The 21,382-nt window shown below is 39.7% G+C and overlaps 1 protein-coding gene across 41 annotated transcripts in view; it reads right to left on the bottom strand.

Moving 5' to 3' along the window:
• The window catches only part of DST (dystonin), a 486,283-nt gene that overhangs the window by 104,610 nt on the left and 360,291 nt on the right, over positions 1 to 21,382 (bottom strand). For all 41 annotated transcript variants that reach the window (XR_007923259.2, XR_011388661.1, XR_011388662.1 and 38 more), the window contains 9 exons: positions 20,289 to 20,412; positions 11,586 to 11,794; positions 10,627 to 10,944; positions 10,014 to 10,180; positions 7,996 to 8,152; positions 6,993 to 7,119; positions 4,357 to 4,419; positions 3,557 to 3,798; positions 2,574 to 2,703 (listed from right to left, as the gene is read on the bottom strand). Coding sequence is in view for 38 of the 41 variants with exons in the window: in XM_051855540.2 (XP_051711500.1) it covers positions 2,574 to 2,703; positions 3,557 to 3,798; positions 4,357 to 4,419; positions 6,993 to 7,119; positions 7,996 to 8,152; positions 10,014 to 10,180; positions 10,627 to 10,944; positions 11,586 to 11,794; positions 20,289 to 20,412 (1,537 nt within the window). In the remaining 3 variants the exon portion in view is untranslated. The remainder of the gene's footprint in view (positions 1 to 2,573; positions 2,704 to 3,556; positions 3,799 to 4,356; positions 4,420 to 6,992; positions 7,120 to 7,995; positions 8,153 to 10,013; positions 10,181 to 10,626; positions 10,945 to 11,585; positions 11,795 to 20,288; positions 20,413 to 21,382) is intronic.

Genomic DNA, 21,382 nt, shown 5'->3' with positions numbered 1-21,382 from the left:
CAGGAGCCAGGTGCTTCCTCCTGGTCTCCCATGCGGGTGCAGGGTCCAAGCACTTGGGCCATCCTCCACTGCCCTCCCGGGCCACAGCAGAGAGCTGGACTGGAAGAGGAGCAACCAGGACTAGTACCTGGCGCCCCAACCAGGACTAGAACCTGGGGTGCCGGCACCGCAGGCGGAAGATTAGCCAAGTGAGCTTCGGCGCCGGCTGGATTATTATCTTAATTTTGGATCTCTTTTAGAGGTTGTCATCTGTGCCATGTCACTGAGATGCAGTAATTCACTATTCTCTTTTACAACTCTCCTATCTCTCTTACATCTTTGGACATAACTCCTTTCGACCCTTGTGATGTTTTGCCTACACCAGTGGTACTCAAACAGGAGCTGCGTTAGAGTTGCCTGTAGGGATCACTGACACAGACTGCTAGGGGCCAGCTCCAGCATCACTGGTTTGGTAGCTGTGGATGGGGTCTGAAATTCTGCATTTCTACCAGGTTCTCCTGTGACTCTGATGCCACTGGTCCTATTTGAATACTTGAGACAGACAGACCTACAAAACTAGTTTTCTAACAGGTGTTCCCTCTATTAGTGTTCTCAGCTATAATCTATCCAGTTCTAAAATAAAAGCCCTAAAAGAGAAATCACTCTTATGCACTTCACTTCCCTGCTCCAATCCTTCAACAACTAATTCCTTGCCACTGTGATGCTAAAGTCTGAAGACTGACTCCGTGCCATGCAGGACCTCCCAACCTGGTCCTGGTGCATGAACCTGAGGATGCATCTTCTAATCCAGCCCCGGTAATCTTGCCATTCTGAAGGGAACAAGCAGTTGCTCCAAGAGGCACCATGTGCCAGGCTCAGCATCTGCTCCCTGTCTCCCAACACTATCCTTTCTTCACAACCCTAACCTCTGCTATGAATCTTTTTCTGCTCTTCCCACCCCCAAGACAGCAGGCTCCCTGTAGTCAAGGATTACTGATCAGAACACTCAGTCCAAAAGCTGAGCACATCAGTCACTTAATAAACATTCACTGATGGAAGAGATTAGTTGATTTGAGAGATTTCTTTTTTTTTGCTTTGTATAATTTACTAAAGGGCTGATTTTAGTAGAACACAATCTCTAAAATGTCTAATGACATAATCTAATGACGTAAGTCTATATGATATGTTCTAGACAAACACAATCTGACAACAAAATAATGCAATTAAAACAGTCAGGAGGGAGAAATATCAAATCATCAGGAAACTTTCTTGAGATACACATTCCTCATTCCCAGTCCAATTTTAAAATGTCTGGGTAGTACTTCCCCAAGTAGTTCTGATATCCCAAGAACAGGCACTGAATCAGGAACAATTACAACGCAGCGGGAGTCTCTACAGCTGGATCAAATACACCTTTGAACATTCTGGTACCTTAGGGCAACTGTATCAAACTAAAACACACTTACAGATTTCTGAATGTATTACAGTGCACCTGACTCTAAAGGAAGGCTCGTATTTAGATAAACAGAATGGAACAGTTGAAGGTAAAATAATCATTACAATCATAGTATCCACTTTCATAGCACTTCCTGTGTGCCAGGTCCCCTTCCTCTAAGCTGTACACACATGAACGAATTGAAGTCTCCCAGCAAGATTATTAAGTACGGAAGGTTACTGTCCTTGTATTATACTGATTTTCCATTATAATGATGAAAATTGCCGAGATAATAGGGCTTGAAAAGCAGTCCGTACAGGGGTAGGATGGGGTGGGAGGATAATTCTGGGTAGAGAACCAAAACCATCAGTTAGTGCAGAGAGCTACTTTTGAAGTCAGGCCAGGGGACAGAAGGCTGCATAACTTAAGGAGCTGAAGTGAGCCCCAGAAGTAACCCTGTGAAGGGGATGTACCTTTTCCAAACAAATGAACAAAATATTTAAACTAAAATATAGTAAAGCATAAAAGAGAAAAAAGCATATAGATAGTAAAAAGTAAATAAGCATTACAGAAATCTACAGGATTCCACACACGGCATGTTATTAATTAGTATCTATCCTCTTCAGAAAAATAAAGTGAGGTGCCGTGATCACTAAGATATGCCAACTCTCAGTACAATATAATTTTAAATGACACTTAAGTAAAAAAATTAATTCTGGGGGCCGGCGTGGTTGCGTAGTGAGTTAAGCTGCTGCCTGCAGCAATGGCATCCCATGTCCTAGTTGCTCCGCTTCTGATCCAGCTCCCTGATAATGTGCCTGAAAAAGCAGCGAGAGATGGTCCAAGTGCCTGGGCCCCTCTATCCTTATGGAAGACCCAGAAGAAGCTCCTGGCTCCAGGCTTTGGCCTGGCTCGGCACTGGCAGCTGGGCCATCTGAGAAGCGAACCAACGGATGAAGACTCTCTCTTTCACTCTCTCTCTCTCTCCCCTTCCCTCTCCATTTCTCTGTAGCTCTTTCAAATAATAAATAAATCTGTAACATTAAAGTAAATTTGAAAATAGGGGAAGCTGTTAGATGTTTTATGATAAAGCTTTGTTAAAAAATAAAAAATGGCCAAGCTTCTGTTCATGGACTTTGGCGTAAGGTATACAACTTACCTATCTCAGTCAACACCTGCTTCCATCTGGGCGCCTCAGGAGTATCTGGGTTTTCCTCCAACAGCTCTGTCAATTTGTCTTTCAACTCCTGCACTTTGTTTACATTTTGCTTCAGTTCTGCCTCAAATGACTAACAAGGGGGTAAAAAGAAAGTAACTACATTAAAGTAGGCCAACATCAAAGGACAGAAACACAATTATGATGGAGCACTATTTTGTCCTTCTCTCTGGCATGACCAAAAGAGGAAAAAAAATCTACCGCTGAATGCTACAGTGTGTAAGAACCTGGATTCAGCAGTTAATTATTTTCCTTGACTGCAGGATAAAAGAATCCCACAGAGGACACCATAGCGATGGAGCTAATGACTCTCCATTATATCCATTATCCCTATTCCTGAGGAAGAATTTCATATTCTTAAACAAATCCTGTGGGGAAAAAGATGACATCAGCAAGATTATAATTAACATCAGCCTTGATAGAGGCTGCTGGAACTTGAGAATCTACTAGTGAATAGGCACTTTTTTGGCAATACATCAGAGTTCAAATAGAGTTTAGTAACTGATAGAAATTTTTGCCACCATTGCTACTACACAAAACCATTTTCCCACCCTTGACAGATATAGAAAGAAATACGTTTTTAAAAAAGAGAGGCCATTAGCTACCCTATTTTATATTAGAACAGATCTCTAATACACTTAGCCCTGAAATAAATCTTTCCCAATAGCTGACTGGTTAATATCTCAGACTTGAACTGACTTTTTAAAGGTGGCAAGCTTATTATACCCAACAGTTCACTCAACTTGAGAAGGTTGGTGTGCAAAAAAATAGTGATTGTTATCATCAATCTCTGCAGGAAGTCACATTAAACAAAACTGTCAAATTATTCATTGAATGTTGTAGAACCATAAACCAGAACAGAGCTCCCTAGTCATCAGGGCTCAGTTCTGAATGCTAAGCCACTCTCTTTCACCCATAGGCTGTACCTTATTCTGTTCAACTTGGGTTTTCACAGCTTCGGTATCTGTAGGTGTAGGTGTCTGATGCCATTTTGTCGCAGTCTTGTTCATTTTCTGTAACCACTTCATCATTGCACTTGATTCTTCCTGAGCCTTTTGCAATTTGGAGAGCTTAGTATTCAGTTCTCCTATTTTATCTTTGAGTAAGAGGCCAAGATCTTCATAACCATGACTTACGTCAGTCATGTCCTTTTTAATGGATGTTAAACCTGAGGTGAAGAAAAAAATTTTACTGACACATTTCCAAGGTGTTTGGAGTGGATGTCTAGAAATATGCTTTATGTGACATTCCTTTCTGTTTTGTCACTATTAGGTCTATTATGATAAAGTCAGACTTTTAAAAATGAAGATGGAAGATCATTTTATGATGCTATTTAATGTCAAAAAATTTAAGAACATTGCATGATACAAGTGAAATGCAAAAGGTGTTTAAAATGAAATAAAAAAGTCCACATAACAAATGTTAATTAGTGATTCCTCAGGCAACAAATTCAAACAAATTCACTCAATAATGTTATACCAAGTGACAGAGTACCTCAACCACAAAGAAGGAAACACAACCAAGTGTCACACCCAATGACACGATTTCATTAGTTTCAGATGAACAAAACTTCATGGAATGCTATGTAAATATGATACTTAAAGAGACTGTCACCATTAGATTAGATGTCATTTTACTTTAAGTTTGAAATTTCAATTACCTACTGTTCTCTTCCAAAATGATTTACAAGTTCAATTAATCAAAATCATTTAAAATTACTACTTACCTTTATTTGCCAAAAAATCCTGCGTACTTGTGTCTGTTCCTTCACCATTTAATATTACTCCACCTACAAAAATATAAAAACCGAATTACAGATATCTGGTATATTTCTACACATTAAGAGTAGATGGTATTGAATCTAATCCCATAAACAGTTTCTACTGTTTAAATATGTTGCTACTATTTGTGACTACTATTTGGAAATGTAAAATACTGATTTACTTTCAAATCCAAATAAAGAACCAAAACTAAAAATAAAACTACCTCTCCTAATATATATATATATATATAAAATATTTATTCTTAAATCACTAATATGATTGCCTCAAGCACTGGAGTTTAGATGTTTGTATTAAATAAATCATTAAATATTAATTCAGAAAAAATGTGAAGAAGGTGCTCAGTACATACGTGTTGGACAAAGCGTAAACGACTGACGAACAACAGTGTGTACCTTACTAAAAGACGGAAAATTGTCTGGTATAGCTACACAGTGTTACTTGGCATTTAAGGGAAGCAGAATGATGTAAAAAGACATGGAAAACAAGTTGAAAGTAACAAACAAAAAGAAATGAAAAATCTATCATTAAATCCACATTATGTCAACAGAGAGACTGCAAGCAGGCACAGTGGCTAGGAATGTCTGAGCCTTGGTGTATGACCCACCTAAATTTAAATCCCAGCCCTACTAAACACTGGCTCTGAAACGGGACACACTAATCAGCCAAATTCACAAGCCCAACTTGGTCTAACTTGTAAGATCAGTGTGAGAGCTAGAGACAGATAACCACTGCTTAACAAATAGGAACTACCTGCTTAAAGTAACTATAATTTCTTGTTTTGTTTTTATAAAACCATCTGTTATCGGTACGTTTTTCAACATCCAACATCAGAATACGAAAAAATCAATTATCCATTGGCCATTATCCAAAACACGAAGATACTTCCCAAACCAATCATAAGAAAACAAGTAGAAATATTTTTTTAAAGATTTATTTATCTGAAGGGCAGAATCATGGAGACAGAAAGAGATCTCCCATCCACTGGTCCAGTCCCCAAATGGCCACAAAGCATAGGGCTGGGCCAGGCCAAAGCCAGGAGCCTGGCACTCCATCCAGGTCTTCCACTGCTGCCCACCCAGGCGTATTAGCAGGGAGCTCGACAGGAACAGGAGCAGCCAGGACTCCAGCGTGTATACAAGATGCGGACATCACAGGCAGTTTAACCTGCTGTGTCACATCGCTGGCCCCAGAAATATTTAAATCTTAAGTTTAAAAAGAAAATCACACATAGGCTGGGTTCAAGTCTTGCTCGAGTCCCAGTTCCAGCTTCTCACTAATGTGTACCCTGGGAGGCAACAGGTAGTAGTTCAAGTAATTGGGTCCCTGCCACCCAGTGGGAGATCCAGATTGAGTTTTCAACTCTGGGCTTTGGCCTGGTTCAGCCCCAGCTTTTGCCCGCATTGAGGAGTGAACCAACAGATGACAGTATTCTCTCCCCCATCCCGCCTTCCAAACAAATAAAATAAATACATACAACATATATTTTAATCACACACGAGAGCACTTCAGATGGAGATAAATATATCCTATAGATGCTCAAGACTAATTCCTACCATGCTTGGTAGTTACCAAGAGTTAAAAAAACAAAGTAATAATAATAATAATAAACCATTTTGTACCTACTGTAAATAAAAAGGGGTCATAAATTACTAAAACAAAAAAAATATAGTAAAATTACTTTTATGAAAAAAATACAATCTGACATTTCAGGAAACCTGATTAGGAGAGAAAGGAGAGATCACCACTCTATATATAATATGGGTATTCCCTCAAATGGGATTAATAGAGTGGAATAAATGTTTGGTTGAGAAAGGCCCAGCTGGAACCTAAGTATCACAATAGGGACAGCTGGGGGCCTGGTTGGACTAGATAAACCACAGGGGATGCTCAGAGTCTCAGGATGCAGACATGGGAGTGCCTTCTGTCTATTCTTGGATTTAAAAAACAAAAACAAAACTTTATATGGTATGATTTTTCAACTAAAGCTGTACCTCTGACTTAATTTTATAATCAATATTTATACATGACTCTCACCTTTTGTTGTTAGGAGTAACTCAACTATGACTTAGATTGTGATTTAGATATGCTGGCTAACATATGGTATGATTGTTTTCTTTGGCAATAGGGTACACAATAAAGTGGATGGGAATAAAATGAGAGAGGTCCAAACTACAACAAATAGTTTGTTTCCTCCTCTCATTTCCTCCCCTAAGAGACCAGCTCATTTCTTCAAAAATATTAGAAAGAGATAAAAATATTTCAAGTAGAATTTCAGTATTTCATTTAATTAAAATAAAAAGCACACAAATTGGAATCCTTATACTTACACATTAATTTGGCTACATTTTAATTATAGTCTTTAATAAAATGAAACTTAAGAAGGACCTGAAATTTGATTAGTACAGACATTTTTCCATGGCAGGTTTCAGTAGGTTTAAAATACCATCAATTTTGTCACTTTCAATTTGTATTTTTATTTTGTACTTGCTATGCACTGGTTTAAAAATAACATACACAAATAACACCAACATGGATGGACCTGATTCTTACAGTCTTGTCATGGAAATACAGCACATACCTGATTTAACTGCTGCAATTGCCTTAGCAGGAGTAGTCACTGCACTTATTAGGTTACATAATGAGATCCCACTGTTGTTCACTTTCTGGATCTCCGGTGTTTTTAAAGTCCACTCTTCTTGTAATTTCTTGAGATATAAAAACACATTATTTTTTAGTCTTCTTAATATTGTCAAAGTTGCACATTATAGTTCAATTTCTTTAACATATCTCAGAGTAAGAATGACTGTGTGGGGGTAATGGATAGAAGAAAAAAAGCACCATCCTACTTGTTCCCCCAGCCCAGGTGACTGTTAGCACTGTTAGCACTGAGAAGTAGGGTAAGGGCCTTCTGCATTCTGTCCCCAGCCATAGTGGAAGTCAGGCTATTCCTGGCTGCCATGAGTTCCAAACTGTCAACTGTAAGTGTAAAACTGTAATAGGTAGGAGCCAAATTATAAGGTGACATGTGCCAGGAACAATCAAAATAAATAAATGAGAATTCAGAATTCCATTTAACAGTGAATTTTAATTATCAAAATGTCAATGACTTAAAAAAAAAAAACACTGCTCCACAAATTTGGACTGGAAAAATTGCCATAACTGATCCTATGACCATTAACTGATTTTATGATTTGATTCAGTTAAGCAAAGACTTGTGAATTGTTTGTGCAGGAAATTCAAATAACCTCTCTCCTCAAGCACTAGGTAAAAATGCTGAATGAAAGAGAAGGATATTTTACTATTGAGAAATGGTAGTAATAACTGAAACTAAGTAGAGGTTTGAGGGAAAAGAAACTTGGATACCAGAACAGTTTGCAACCTGCTAGCTCACTAATGTATCTTTTAAAAAATGAATTAACTGAAAGATTATGTCCTTACATCATGATTTACAGGGTACCAAAATATACAGCACATATATGAGAATGATCTTACATTAGATCATAAGAAACTACCATTAGTCTTTTAACTATTGATGACTGACACAGGCAAACGAAAAATTCACTGTAGACACAATGAGTCACCTTAGTTTCCTCCAAAGATTTTCCTAAACGCTCCGCACCAAAGGAAGGCTGCACAACGGGAACTCTTTCTGTTGTTTCTTTTATCCAGGACTTCAACGAGTTAACAAGGACTTGGAAAGCATCCAGCTGCTCTTGACAAGAAGTTACAGCTTCTTTTCTGGATAAGAAAAATCATAACAAGAACTGAAGCCACAAAAATGTGCTCCAAAGGACTAGTTATTAAGAAGAATTCTATTGCTCTTATATTGGGCTTAATATGAAACAAACAGCTTCCACACACACTCTGACCCTTTGATACAGGAGGAGAGGTTCCTGGGTGGCAAGTGCAATCAGCTAAATAACTATTTTCCTACTGCACAGGCAAGGTTCAGAGCAGCAGTCAGGAAACCTGTAACCCATACGTAATAACACTCTACAACGCTACACAAACTCGAAGACTACATAAACAGTTTTTAACATTATTTAGATTCAATAAGCTTTGATCTGTCCACTTTATGTGATGCTCACTGCCAGCAGGCACAGAACCAGAGAGGAAATGTTTACAAGACACATGCGGAAAACAGTGCCACCTAGTGGTTACCACGCTATACTACATACATGTTAATGGAAAAAAACTGACTAATTCAGGGGGAGAACAGGTTGAAGCCTCCCAAAACGAGATGAAAGCTGACTGCAGGGTTTTAATGGGCGCCTCTCCCACAGATCCAGGAAGTTCCACAGTGCACTATCTACATTCAGCACCAAGGAGGGTGCGCGTGTGGCCAGCCCATGACTAACTGGGAGGATCGTCACATTCGACATGTGGGTGACATGTGTACATATGTGAGCGTGTGGGATACTGGCAGATATGAATGCACTCACTGCAGCTGGATTAATTACTGATGACTACCTCGTTTTAAAGTTGGACCCATCTGAAAGGAAAAATAACCTACAGATTACTTAAGAAAGCCAAGAACATTTCTTCTGTGCAATGTGCATTAAATACAGTGACTTGATGAAAAACATAGCCCTGTGAGTAGCACAGGCAGCACTCAAAAGTTTTATGTAAGGATTATGAGGAAATAATGAAAAGTAGTTGAGAGACAAATGACTATTTTCTAATTTGGGAGGGTCCTTATATGAAACTTCAGTGAAATCAGATGGATATTCTAAATTTACACGAGATCAGAAACACCAAAATTAAGTCAAAAGAATTTTTTCTGCACAGCTTCATCTTAGACTCATGCTCGTTTCTCATCTTGTTTTTTCATGGACTCACGTCTATTCCACCACTCTTTAAAAGATGAACTATTTTACATAAAAGAAGGCCAATGAAACACAACTGAGTGGCCAGTGTTGTGGCACAGTGGGTTAAGTCACTGCCTGGGCCGCCAGCATTGCATATGAGCACTGGTTCAAGTCCCAGCTGTTCCACTACCCATCCAGCTCCCTGCTAATGTGCCTGGGAAAGCAGCCTAAGATGTTGCAAGTACTTGGGTCCCTGCCATCCATGTAAGAGATCTGGATACTGGTTTCAGCCTGGTCCAGCCCCAGCCATTGAAGCCATTTGGAGAGTGAATCAGTGGACAGAAGAGCTCTGTCTTTCCCTCTCTCTGTAAAGTTGTCTTTCAAATAAATAAATAATCTTTATTAAAGAAGTATACTGAAATTGCACATAGATTCTGAATTGAACCCAGAAAGTAAAGAATCACAAGCTGGCTCTCCAGGTTATTTCAACCTTTGCAAATACAAATGTGTTATTTGCAAAGGCTTCAGAGACTACAGTGAGTTTAGATCACTTTTCTTATGCAGTGTTTTCTACTTTTATATAAGAAATACTCAATGTTCATCCTATCTTAACAGATAATACACTTAACAGCAAAAAAAAATCAAAATATAAAAAAGAAACATAAAATATAAAAAAATAGCCCCGGGGTCATTCTTGAATTTCCAAAATTGTTTTAGTTACCTATATAAGTAAATAAAGGTAACTGATTCTAGTTAGTATCCAGAAGAAAAAATTTTGAAGTAATGCTTACTTTTCTTTGATGGTGTCTTCCATTTCCTTAAATTTCTTTGACAAATTATTTGTCTTTTCAAAAACCAAAGCCTTATCACCAGGTAAGCCATGACTGGATATCTCCTTCAGGACACTATGCAAAACTTCAAGATCTTTCTTGTGCTCTAAGAATTCAGAAGTTGATTCCTACAGAGGATTTAGACATTTAGTCATTATAGATACTGATAGATCTTCAAATGACATTCCATCCAGAGATAGGTATGGGACCAGAATCATAAGGAAGAATGATTCAGTCCTCTAAATATAATAAACATGCAGATAAGCTATTTAAAAGAGAGCACAGAAAACTTAATTTAATCTAAAAATCATAATCTATATTTTGTCTCTGTGGGTTCTGGCACATAGATGCTACTTATAAAACTCTGATACATGTGATAAAAGGAATTTATTTCTAATAAAGGAGCCAAAGTTTAAAGGAGAAGATGGGGTTTTATCTACTTATAGGAGGAAAACAAATAGTTACTGCTCCATAAGCAACTAAAATGATTGCTAATCCCAATTCTGCTAGTGGATGTATGAGCCCATCTTAACTCTGAATCCACTTGACAACTCTTGGGGAGTATCAGACGTACCTGCATATACTGAGACAATTCAGTGACATCTTTCCCTGGCACTTCCACTTCAGTAAGAGCCTGAGTTTTTGTTTCTAAAAATGTCTGCAGCTTTTCTGAGAGGTTCTCAAACAGCTCTACTTTGGTTTTCAGCTCCTCCATTTTGGCAAGTTTCTCTTTGTGTTTATGACTTGCTTCCGAAAACCGCACACACAAGTCCTTCATTTTCGCTTGCAATGAGGATGCGGTGGATGGGTCTGTTGTTGCTATAAACTTCTTCACTTTTTCATTCATGGCATTGATGCTGCTCTGACGACCTGCAATATCTTGTTCCAGCATCTGAAACAGACCACGTATTGCCTGTGTCTCACAACAACGATTACAAATAATGCCACAGGGTTTTAAAAAGTTACTATTCATAACAACATGAGCTTGAACAACCTGTGACTAAGGAGGTTAACGGATGGAACTGAATGACAGTCTGAGCTGTCCCTGGAGGAATCCCATCCCAGATCTCTGCAAGGGGGAGCTGGGAACAGCTGGTTAGTTGCTTGAGAGAGGCAGGGGACTGCTGCTACTTAGCCATCTCTGGGCTCTATTGGAGCCTGGGGATTAGCCATGGTCCTAATTTTTGAAAGGCTGGACAACAACAAGCCTGATCTGATTAACCTCATGTGCAGCTGGCTGAAGCAACAGTAAACTAGATAAGAGTCAATGTATGCATACGCTCTCTATGATTAATAAACATTCATGAAAAAGTATACCAAGCCTTTTGTATATTCCTTTGCAGAGAAGTCGTTTTGCACATTTTGTTCAAGAGCTGCTTTCCACACTGTTACAGCCAGGAAATATCTCTTTTTCTGTGCCTAAAACTATCTTAAACTCACATGTTCTTGGAGCTTATAAAACTGTTTCTTGCTTTTTAACTGTAACTGGGATTACTTTTTTTTTTTTTTTTACCTTTTTCACATGTTACTTACAATGTTTTTACTGATGATGTCCTGAAGAGCAGCAGAGTTTAAGGGCACTTGACCTTGTTCTTTGAGAGAACTTTCCACACTGGCCATCCAGTCCAGCATTTCATCCAAGCCATCCTGCACGCTCAGCGAGCGGGTCAGGGTTATCTGGAGCTTTTCATTTCGTTCGTTAACGGACTTGGACAGATCATCGTACCTCCCCACAATGTCATCTAGTCCAAACACATTAGGAAATGTTAGCCACAAAGCTCTCTTTGCCGCATTCCTCTTCAGAAATACACCAAGGTGAATCATAAAGTTGCCATACAAAAGTTAGAATATAAAAAGAAAGTTTAAAGGCTAAATTCATAATGCAAAATTAGAACAGTATCTAATAACCTTAACAGAAATCCAAGCGGAGAATAAAAAATGAATTCTCTGAAACATTATAACATCTATATTTGAAAAGAGATTTTTGGATGCACAGACATTTCAACTGTCCCAGAGAGATGAAAGAGTGGTTTGAACACTGGTCTGAAGTAAGTACTGGATCTCAAACTGACATTTTGAATCAGCTATACTTACTGATAATCACTCTGGGGGAAAGGTGACAGGCACCCAAACAAATTCATGGAAAAATGGGATTAAAGGTAAGTTTAACTTTGGTGCAAAAAATTTCAAAATCCAAACATAGTATATTTTTTTCAAAATACACATTTTCCATGAACTTTTTGAAGACCTTTTGTAACTATTCTCAGGAGACAAAATATAGTTATAAAATTAACCTTTACATATAAAAATGATCACACTCAGTCTTGCACTCTCCCTCTCCCTCTCCTCCAACCCTCCCTTCCCTTCTCTGTCTTCCTCACACAAATATATATGCTAAGTTTCTGTTATTCCATTTGGCAATGCAAATAAATTAAGAAAACAGACAAAGAAAATCCTCTTAAAGTTGAGATTATACTTCTATAACATGCACAAATGAAACTGATTTAAAAGTTTAACAGGAGGAGCTGGCATTGTGGTTCCATGAGTTAAGCTGTGCCTGCCTGCAAGGCCAGCATTCCACAGGAGTGACAGTTGGAGTCCTGGATTCTCCACTTCAGACCCAGCTCCCTACAAATGCAGCTGGGAAAGCAGCAGTACTTGGGCCCCTGCAACCCACATGGGACACCTGAATTGAGTTCCAAGCTCCTGGCTTCGGTTTGGTACAGCCCCAGCCATTGAGTCTGCGTGGGGAGTGGACCAGCAGATGAAAGATCTGTCTGTCTCTGGTTTTCCCTCTCTCTTTGTAACTCTGTGTTCCAAATAAACATTTTTTTTTCCAAAAGAAAATTTGAATAGCAGACAAGTGGGAAAATAAGCTCAACGGGTTAGCCTATCTTATATGAGACACACTACTTTATTTTTATTTATTTATTTATTTATTACAGGCAGAGTGGACAGTGAGAGAGAGAGAGAGACAGAGAGAAAGGTCTTCCTTTTGCCGTTGGTTCACCCTCCAATGGCCACCGCGGCCGGCGCACCGCGCTGATCCAAAGGCAGGAGCCAGGTGCTTATCTTGGTCTCCCATGGGGTGCAGGGCCCAAGCACTTGGGCCATCCTCCACTGCACTCCCAGGCCACAGCAGAGAGCTGGCATGGAGTGGGGCAACCAGGACAGAATCCGGCGCCCCGACTGGGACTAGAACCTGGTGTGCCGGCGCCGCTAGGCAGAGGATTAGCCTAGTGAGCCGCGGCGCCAGCTCTCTACTTTCAATTCTGAAGATTTATGATGCTAAGCAAATCCTTTCTGTCCTGGTTTTCACTTGAATATAATGCCCTATAATTTTTTTAAAAGATTTATTTATTTACTTGAAAGTTAGAGTTACACAGAGAGAGGAGAGGCAGAGAGAGAGAGAGGTCTTCCATCTGCTGATTCACTCCCCTGTTGGCCACAATGGCCAGAGCTGGGCTGATCTGAAGCCAGGAGCTTTCGCTGGGTCTTCCCAGTCGGGCTCAGGGGTCCAAGGACTTTGGGCCATTCTCCACTGCTTTCCCAGGCCACAGCCGAGAGCTGGATTGGAAGTGGAGCAGCCAGGACTTGAACCGGTACCCATAAGGGATGCCAGCACTGCAGGCAGTGGCCTTTCCTGCAGTGCCACACAGCCAGTCCCAATGCTTTAATTTTAACATCCTATATTCTATATTATAGACCCATGAGGAGTTCAAAGAACAATGGTTTTTAATACTCATCTGTCTCTGCAAAACAGATCTGTTTTTAATTGTGAATTTAATTGATCTCTTATTGTCTAAGAATTTGAAAAGCATTTTAATTATTTCTGGGTACCTTAGTCTGATACATTATGGAATGCTTCAGTAAAAGAAATTATATGGAAAATAATATAACCAAACAATATTTCTGTTTTGATTGTTCAAACACTACACTGTTAAAAAAAAAAACAGCTTGACAAATTTTCACTGAATTGAGAGGTTAAGTTTAGATGATTTAAAGAGACAATTGTGCTCCTATTTCTAAAACACAACAAAACCCATAGGAATGTCAAGTAGGGAAGAAGAAGGCATTCAATCAGCACCAAGATTCTGTAAACAGATTCAAATATGATCCATAATTTAAAAGTCGCAAAAGCAGATGGTCGGAATTACAGCTTGAGATTGGCAGGTGACCTAACAGTAGAGCTAGAAACCTGCCATGGGACTCCAAATCCCATTAAGTTGGCATGTACCAATGCCATCTTACTAGTTAAAGTGATCAGTTTAAGTTAATAATTGATAATAAAGATAGGATTAACTGTCAAAGGGGTCACATAAATAAGACCAGTGTCTGCTAATAATAATTGATAGAATTAAAAAGGAGAGAATGACCCAACATGGGAAGCAGGATATACAGCAGACTCATAGAGTGGAAAATGCCCTAAACAGCACTCTGGCCTCAGAATCAGCCCTTAAGGCATTCAGATCTGGCTAAAAAGCCTATGAGAATTTCTCAGGCATGGAAAGCCAAGACACTTTGGCAAAAAATAACCTAAATGAAAGATCTCTGTGAGTGAGATCCCAGCAGAAAGAATGGGCCATCAAAGAAAGAGGTATCTTTCTCTGAAGGGAGAGAACTTCCACTTTGATTATAGCCTTGCCTAAATAAGGTCAGAGTTTGTGGACTCAGAGGCTTCTATAGCCTTGGCAGCTCTTGCCAAGCGCCTTGGGTGATTACTGACATCATAAATAAGAGTGCCGGGGCTGGCGCTGTGGCACAGTGGGTTAAAGCCCTGGCCTGAAGCGCCAGCATCCCATATGGGCACCGGTTCTAGTCCTGGCTGCTCCTTTTCCGATACTGGTCTCTGCTATGGCCAGGGATAGCAGTAGAGGATGGCCCAAGTCCTTGGGCCCCTGTGCCCACATGAGGGACCCAGGGGAGGCTCCTGGCTCCTGGTTTCGGATCGGTGCAGCTCCAGCCCTTGCGGCCATCTGGGGAGTGAACCAGCAGACGGAAGACCTCTCTGTCTCAACTTCTCACTTCTCTCTGTAACTCTTTCAGATAAATAAAATAAAATCTATAAATAAATAAATAAGAGTGTCAATTGTTAAATCAACAACAGGAGTCACTGTGCACTTAATCCCCATGTAGGCTCTCCGTCCTTAATGAGTTGTACTATGTGAATTAATGGTAAAACTAGTATTCAAACAGTACTTTATACTTTGCGTGTCTGTGTGGGTGCAATCTGTTGAAATCCTTACTTAGTATATACTAAGTTGATTTTCTGTATATAAAGATAATTAAAAATGAATCTTAAGGAAGAATGGGATGGGAGAGGGAGTAGGAGATGGGATGGTTTGCAGGTGGGAGGGTGGTTATGGGGGGAAAAACCAGTACCATCCAAAAGTTGTACTTTCAAAATTTATATTTATTAAAAAAATTTTCTAAATAAAATCTGGTATCATTTCTTTGTGAACAAATCTTCTTATATGTGAAAAATTTAAGTATCTAAGTACATTCTATTTTCTACCATATTTGATTTATCATGTATGTCAAAATATGATTGATCAACATGCCAGCAATAAGTGATTAAAAATGTTATACCCAGAAAAAAAAAAGAGAGATTAGCAGGTGAGCTGCTTCTCAATTGGGCAACTCTGTGCATTAACAGGTGAGTAATTTCTACAATATCTTTAGCCATGGTGAGTGGGCTCCCAAACAAAGTTAGCTATTTTCATATAATTAACACATTGAGTGTTACTGTTGGCTATGGACTGCATGTTTTGAGATGGGGCCTTTGGAAGGTGTGGTGTTCTGATAACATAAAAAACATGTATTTGGTCTTTGACCATGGGCTCCCGGAACTGAGCTCCTAAAACCCTTATAATTTTCTGATCAATGGGGGTACTAGAAGTATCTTCTGCACTGATATTTGATTTTAGACCCAAGTTCCTGATACAGATCTGCTAAGACTTTCATAATCTCTTGAGTGATACAGTGACCAACAAAGCTCCTAATTTCCTTGGAATTTCCTACGTGACAGGAATGTCTTTTCTAATGAAGTGACCCGTGGTGGGCTCCTGGATAGCTTCAGGATAGGGGCTGCTTGCCAGGGGAACAAACCATGTGATTAGAGTTGAAGTTTTCAGTCCCAGCTCCTGACCTTCACGGAAGTGAGAGAGACTGAAGGCTGAGTTGATACCAATGGGCCATGAAATAATCAGTCATGCCTATAAAATGAAGCATCCATATGGAATCAACCCAGATGCCCATCAGCTGATGAATGGATGAAGATATTGTGATGTATATACCCTATGGAATACTACTCAGCCATAAAAAAGAACAAAATCCTGTTATTTGCAACAAATGGAGCAACTGGAAACCATTATACTTAGTGAAATAAGTCAATTCCAAAAAGACAAAGCTCATATTTTCTGATATGTGTAAGTTAACACAAAAATTTAAAGAAAAAGTATAGAAATGAATGAACAACTTGTGGTTTGATTTTTTTTTTTTTTAGCCCTTGTTTATATTCCTGTAGAACTGTGGTCTTGCTACTTTTTATTTGTTGAGTACTATGGTTAGTGATGCATTAAGCCTGTGATTTTAGAATGGATTGAAAGCATGTTTTTGTAAGAATTAAAGAAAGAGAAGGAGGGGCCGGTGCTGCGGCACAGCAGGTTAATGCCCTGTCCTGAAACGCTGACATCCAATATGGGTGCTGGTTCGAGACTAGGCTGCTCCACCTCCAATCAGCTCTCTGCTGTGGCCTGGGAAAGCAGCAGAAGATGCCCAAAGATGAGATGGTTGCGGGTAGGAGGGAGGTTATGTAGGGGGAAAGCTGCTTTTCCAAAATCCAAAAGTTGTACTTTGGAAATTTATATTTATTAAATAAAAGTTGAATAAAAAAAAAAAAGAAGATAGCCTAATTCCTTGGGCCCCTGTACCTGTGTGGGAGACCTGGGGGTAGCTCCTGGCTCCTGGCTTCGGATCAGCATAGCTCCAGCCATTGTGGCCAATTGGGGAGTGACCCATCGGATCAAAGACCTCTCTCTCTCTCTCTCTCTCTCTGTGTAACACTGACTTTCAAATAAATAAATTAATTAAAAAAAAAAGAGAGAAGGAAGGAAGGAGTGGGATTGAGTAAGGGAGAAAGGAGGAAGGGAGGGCAGTATGGTGTCTTTTTGGAACTGTGCCTATGAAAGACATGAAATCTGTTCTCTTTTTATTAGTAAAAAAATTTTAAGAAGGGTTAGGAGCTTTTGGAGAGGCGAACACATGAAATTTCTGGAGGATGGCATGCAGAGAATGGGTATGCACATTCAACACATCTTTTTTCCACGCTTCACCCTAAGCATTTCTTTCATCTGTATCCTTCGTAATTTCAATGTTAAATGTACTCAAGGATTGGGGTCATGGAAACCTCACTATTTAGCCAGTTGCTCAGAAGTACAAGTCACAAGCCAGAACCTGTGACTAGCATCTTAAATGGGGGTTGAGGGAACTGAGCCCTTGAACTCTGGGATCTGATGTTCTCTCTAGGTAGACAGAGTCAGAACTCAACCAAATGACAGCAAATGAGGTGGGCACATCCACTGGAAAGTGCTTGTTGTATAGGCAAACAAAACCTCCCAGATCTGGTGACAGGAGCATTCTACACTGGGTTGAGTGAGGTGTGAGCATGGTCTAAGTGTTTCCTCTCAGAGCACGCAGTAAGGGTGAAGCTCTCATGAATGTGGTTAGAGCAATCCCTAGAAGAGCAATGAGAAAGATGATCTGTCTCTGCCGCTCTCTCCCAGGTAAGGACACAGCAAGAAGGGGGCCATTTATCAATCAGGAAGAGGGCCCTGTCCACACTGGTATCTGGACCCTGAGCTTCTAGCCTCCAGAACTAGGAGAAATTACTGCTTACTGTTTAAGCCACGCAGGGTACACCTTTTTGTTATAGGAGCCTAAACTAAGACACTGTAAGCTCTGTACTTCTTAGCGATCAAATATTCTCATTAGTACCTTTTTTATTTTAGTAACAAAAAAGTATTCTAGAAAAAGTACAAAATGAAATCTGCTACAAGAATGTATGTTTCTTTTCTTTTTGCTGAGGAGTTGGATTTTCAAGAAACTCCTCTATATCTGAAATACAGCTGCAAAATTTCTAAGAAATTGTGCCAGCAAGAATTTTGAAAATATTAATATAACATGAATTTTAAAGAACTCAAAATCAAACTATGTACACTTAACAATGGGGACATGTCAGGGCCGGCACTGTGGCATAGCAGGTAAAGTCTACACCTGCGGTGCTGGCATCCCACATGGGCGCCGGTTCAAGACCCAGCTGCTCCACTTCTGATCCAGCTCTCTTTTGTGGCCTGGGAAAGCAGTGGAAAATGGCCCAAGTCCTTGGGCCCCTGCACCCACATGGGAGACCCGGAAGAAGCTCCTGGCTCCTGGCTTCTGGCTTCCTCAGATCAGCACAGCTCTGGCAGTTGTGGCCAACTGGGGAGAGAACCAGAGGATGGAAGATCTCTCTTTCTCTCTGTGTGTAACTCTGACTTTCAAATAAATAACTAAATCTTTAAAGAAAAAAAAAAAAAGAGGACATGTCAAAATGCCTCTGGCGCCGCAGCTCACTAGGCTAATCCTCCGCCTGCAATGCCGACACCCCGGGTTCTAGTTCCTGTTGGATTGCCGGTTCTGTCCTGGTTGCTCCTCTTCCAGTCCAGCTCTCTGCTGTGGTCCAGGAAGGCAGTGGAGGATGGCCCAAGTGCTTGGGCCCTGCACCTGCATGGGAGACCAGGAAGAAGCACCTGGCTCCTGGCTTCGGATTGGCGCAGCACACTGGCCGTAGTGGCCATTTGGCGGGGGTGAATCAACGGAAAAAGGAAGACCTTTCTCTCTGTCTCTGTCTCTCTCACTAACTCTGCTTGTCAAAAAAAAAAAAAAAAAAAAAAGAAAGAAAAGAAATACAAATAAGTAAGTTTTCTTTTTATCTCCTTCAAAGCATCATGCCTGAGTCTTTACAGCAGTGACCCTCAATGTGGATGTGCAAGGTAACTCACTGGGACAGAGGAACAAAATGTCAGAACTTCCATTCATAATTACATCTTAAACTTAAAAATTCTATATTGTTTTGTGCCTGGAATTATAATACATATAATAATCTAGTAATATGGATGTGTAATTTATAAATATTATAAACATAAAATTACTTATTAATGGGGTTCATGGTCAATAAAGCTTGGATGTGTACCAGAGTGTAAAGGACTTCCCTTCCACAGAGCAGTTATAAAAGAATGAACTTATATTCCTCTCTTTATATAAAATTTCTACTCAGATTTTAATTCATGCTCTATTCTGGGAGAAACATATATTTAGGCATCTGCTATGAAAGTTTTTTTTTATTTCACACATGACTAAACAGAAATATATAATAACTTCAACCCACATGTTAAATATTATGCAAAACAGCAAAGTGAAAACCAAAAAAATGTGTTAAAGACAGTAAACAACATTTAGCTGGTTAATAATCCACTGTGCATTTAGTAAAAACACTGCGGGTAGACACAAAGATAACATGAAAGGTCTTCAGAAAGCTCATGGAAAATGTCTTAGGAAAAGAACTATGCATGGGTTTCAAAATATTGTTTACACCAATATTATCTTTTAATTTTACTTTTCCACACACTTTTTGAAGTTCCACTGTACAATAGCCCTTTCTCTTAAGAAATGTGTTTATCTAATGCAAAGGGCACAGAAGCACTATTATAACTATATACAAATGTCTAGTTTCCCTGAAGAACTGGGGTAACTGGACCCCTGTGAGACTCCCAGCTGCCCACAGAGACGTGAGAACACTGCTTTAAAACACACCTCTTAAGTTCTGGAACTCTTTCTCCCACTGTTGATAAGGATACTCACAGTCTATTTTGGCCCTAAATTGGAAGTCTAGCTCTGCCCTGTCCTATCAACCAAGTAGATTTTACAGTGTCCTATTCTTTGTAGTAGACAATATAAAGTTTTCTCAGTATACATTCTAAATATAAATATGCTCTTTCCAAGCTACATAGCTCCCCACCAAGGTTCTAGTATACCTGCCAAAGAAGGCATACCTTCTCCCAGATTCAACATTACAGGTCAGAGATAAGGATGACAAATAATGCAATACATTCTTGTGAGTGCTTTTTCCATATCTATTAAAAGCCCTTTATTCAGAATTTACCAGTGAGACAGGAAACAAAACAATGAATATCTTACCCAGTGTTTTCTGGATATCATTCTTGGCTGGAAGTAACGATCCCCTGGCATCCAACAGCACTTCAGCCGTTTTCTTCAGTTTTTCTACAGCCACCTGCTGACTTGATATCTGTCCTTGCAGAGCCTGTAGGATTAAAAGCTTTTCAATTATACTGCAGAGGAATAAATAATATGTTTAAAATATGAAAAAAATCATTTACAATAAGATACATTGGACAGAGTAAATTTTCCATCATAAAAATTCTCATCCTTGTAAACTTACCCAGAGTTCTCAGAATAATGCTAGTTACAAAGCAACATTAGCAAAAGAATCAGGCAGTGTAGAGAGCACAAATTCAATCTGGAAATAAACCCTAGAGCACTTGTTCACAATAATTTGCCGGGTTCCTGACTTACCCTCTTACTTTAGCTTCTGCTCCCCCTTAACCCCATTTCTAGATTTTGTGCACTATCCCCCTAACATCAAAACAACAGCAGCAATAGGGACTGATGCTGTGGCACAGCAGATTAAAGCTGCAGCCTGCAGTGCCAGCACCCCAAATGGGCACCAGTTCTAGTGACAGCTGCTCCACTTCCAATCCAGCTCCCTGCTAATGCACCTGGGAAAGCAGTGGAAGATGGCCCAAGTGCTTGGGCCCCTGCACCCATGTGGGAGACCTGGAAGAAGCTCCTGGCTCCTGGCTTCAGCCTGGCCCAGCCCCATCCATTGTAGCCATTTGGGGAGTGAACCAGCAGATGGAAAATCTCTCTTTTTCTCTAACTCTGCCTTTCAAATAAACAAATAAATCTCTTAAAAAACACACACCAATAACAATGATAATAACAACAAAAGCTTCAAACAACAACAAAAGAAAAACTCAACAACAAAAAACACCTTTGGGACTATTTCTGACTGCAAGTAAGGAGACAATCAAAGACTACCATATCATTAGATCCTGAATCAGTATCTACTCCTATTTACTTCAGTTAATTCAATAAAATTACTGAACATCTAACAAATTCAAAAAGGTTTGCTGCATTTTATGAAAATAGAAAAGTAAAGCAGACACAAAGCTTATTCACAAGGATCTTATAGTCGAAGGCAGGAAGTAATA

This window comes from Oryctolagus cuniculus, chromosome 5, assembly GCF_964237555.1.
Source record: "Oryctolagus cuniculus chromosome 5, mOryCun1.1, whole genome shotgun sequence".
In the NCBI taxonomy this organism is placed as follows: Eukaryota; Metazoa; Chordata; class Mammalia; order Lagomorpha; family Leporidae; genus Oryctolagus; species Oryctolagus cuniculus.
This window is presented reverse-complemented; position numbering and strand designations above follow the sequence as displayed.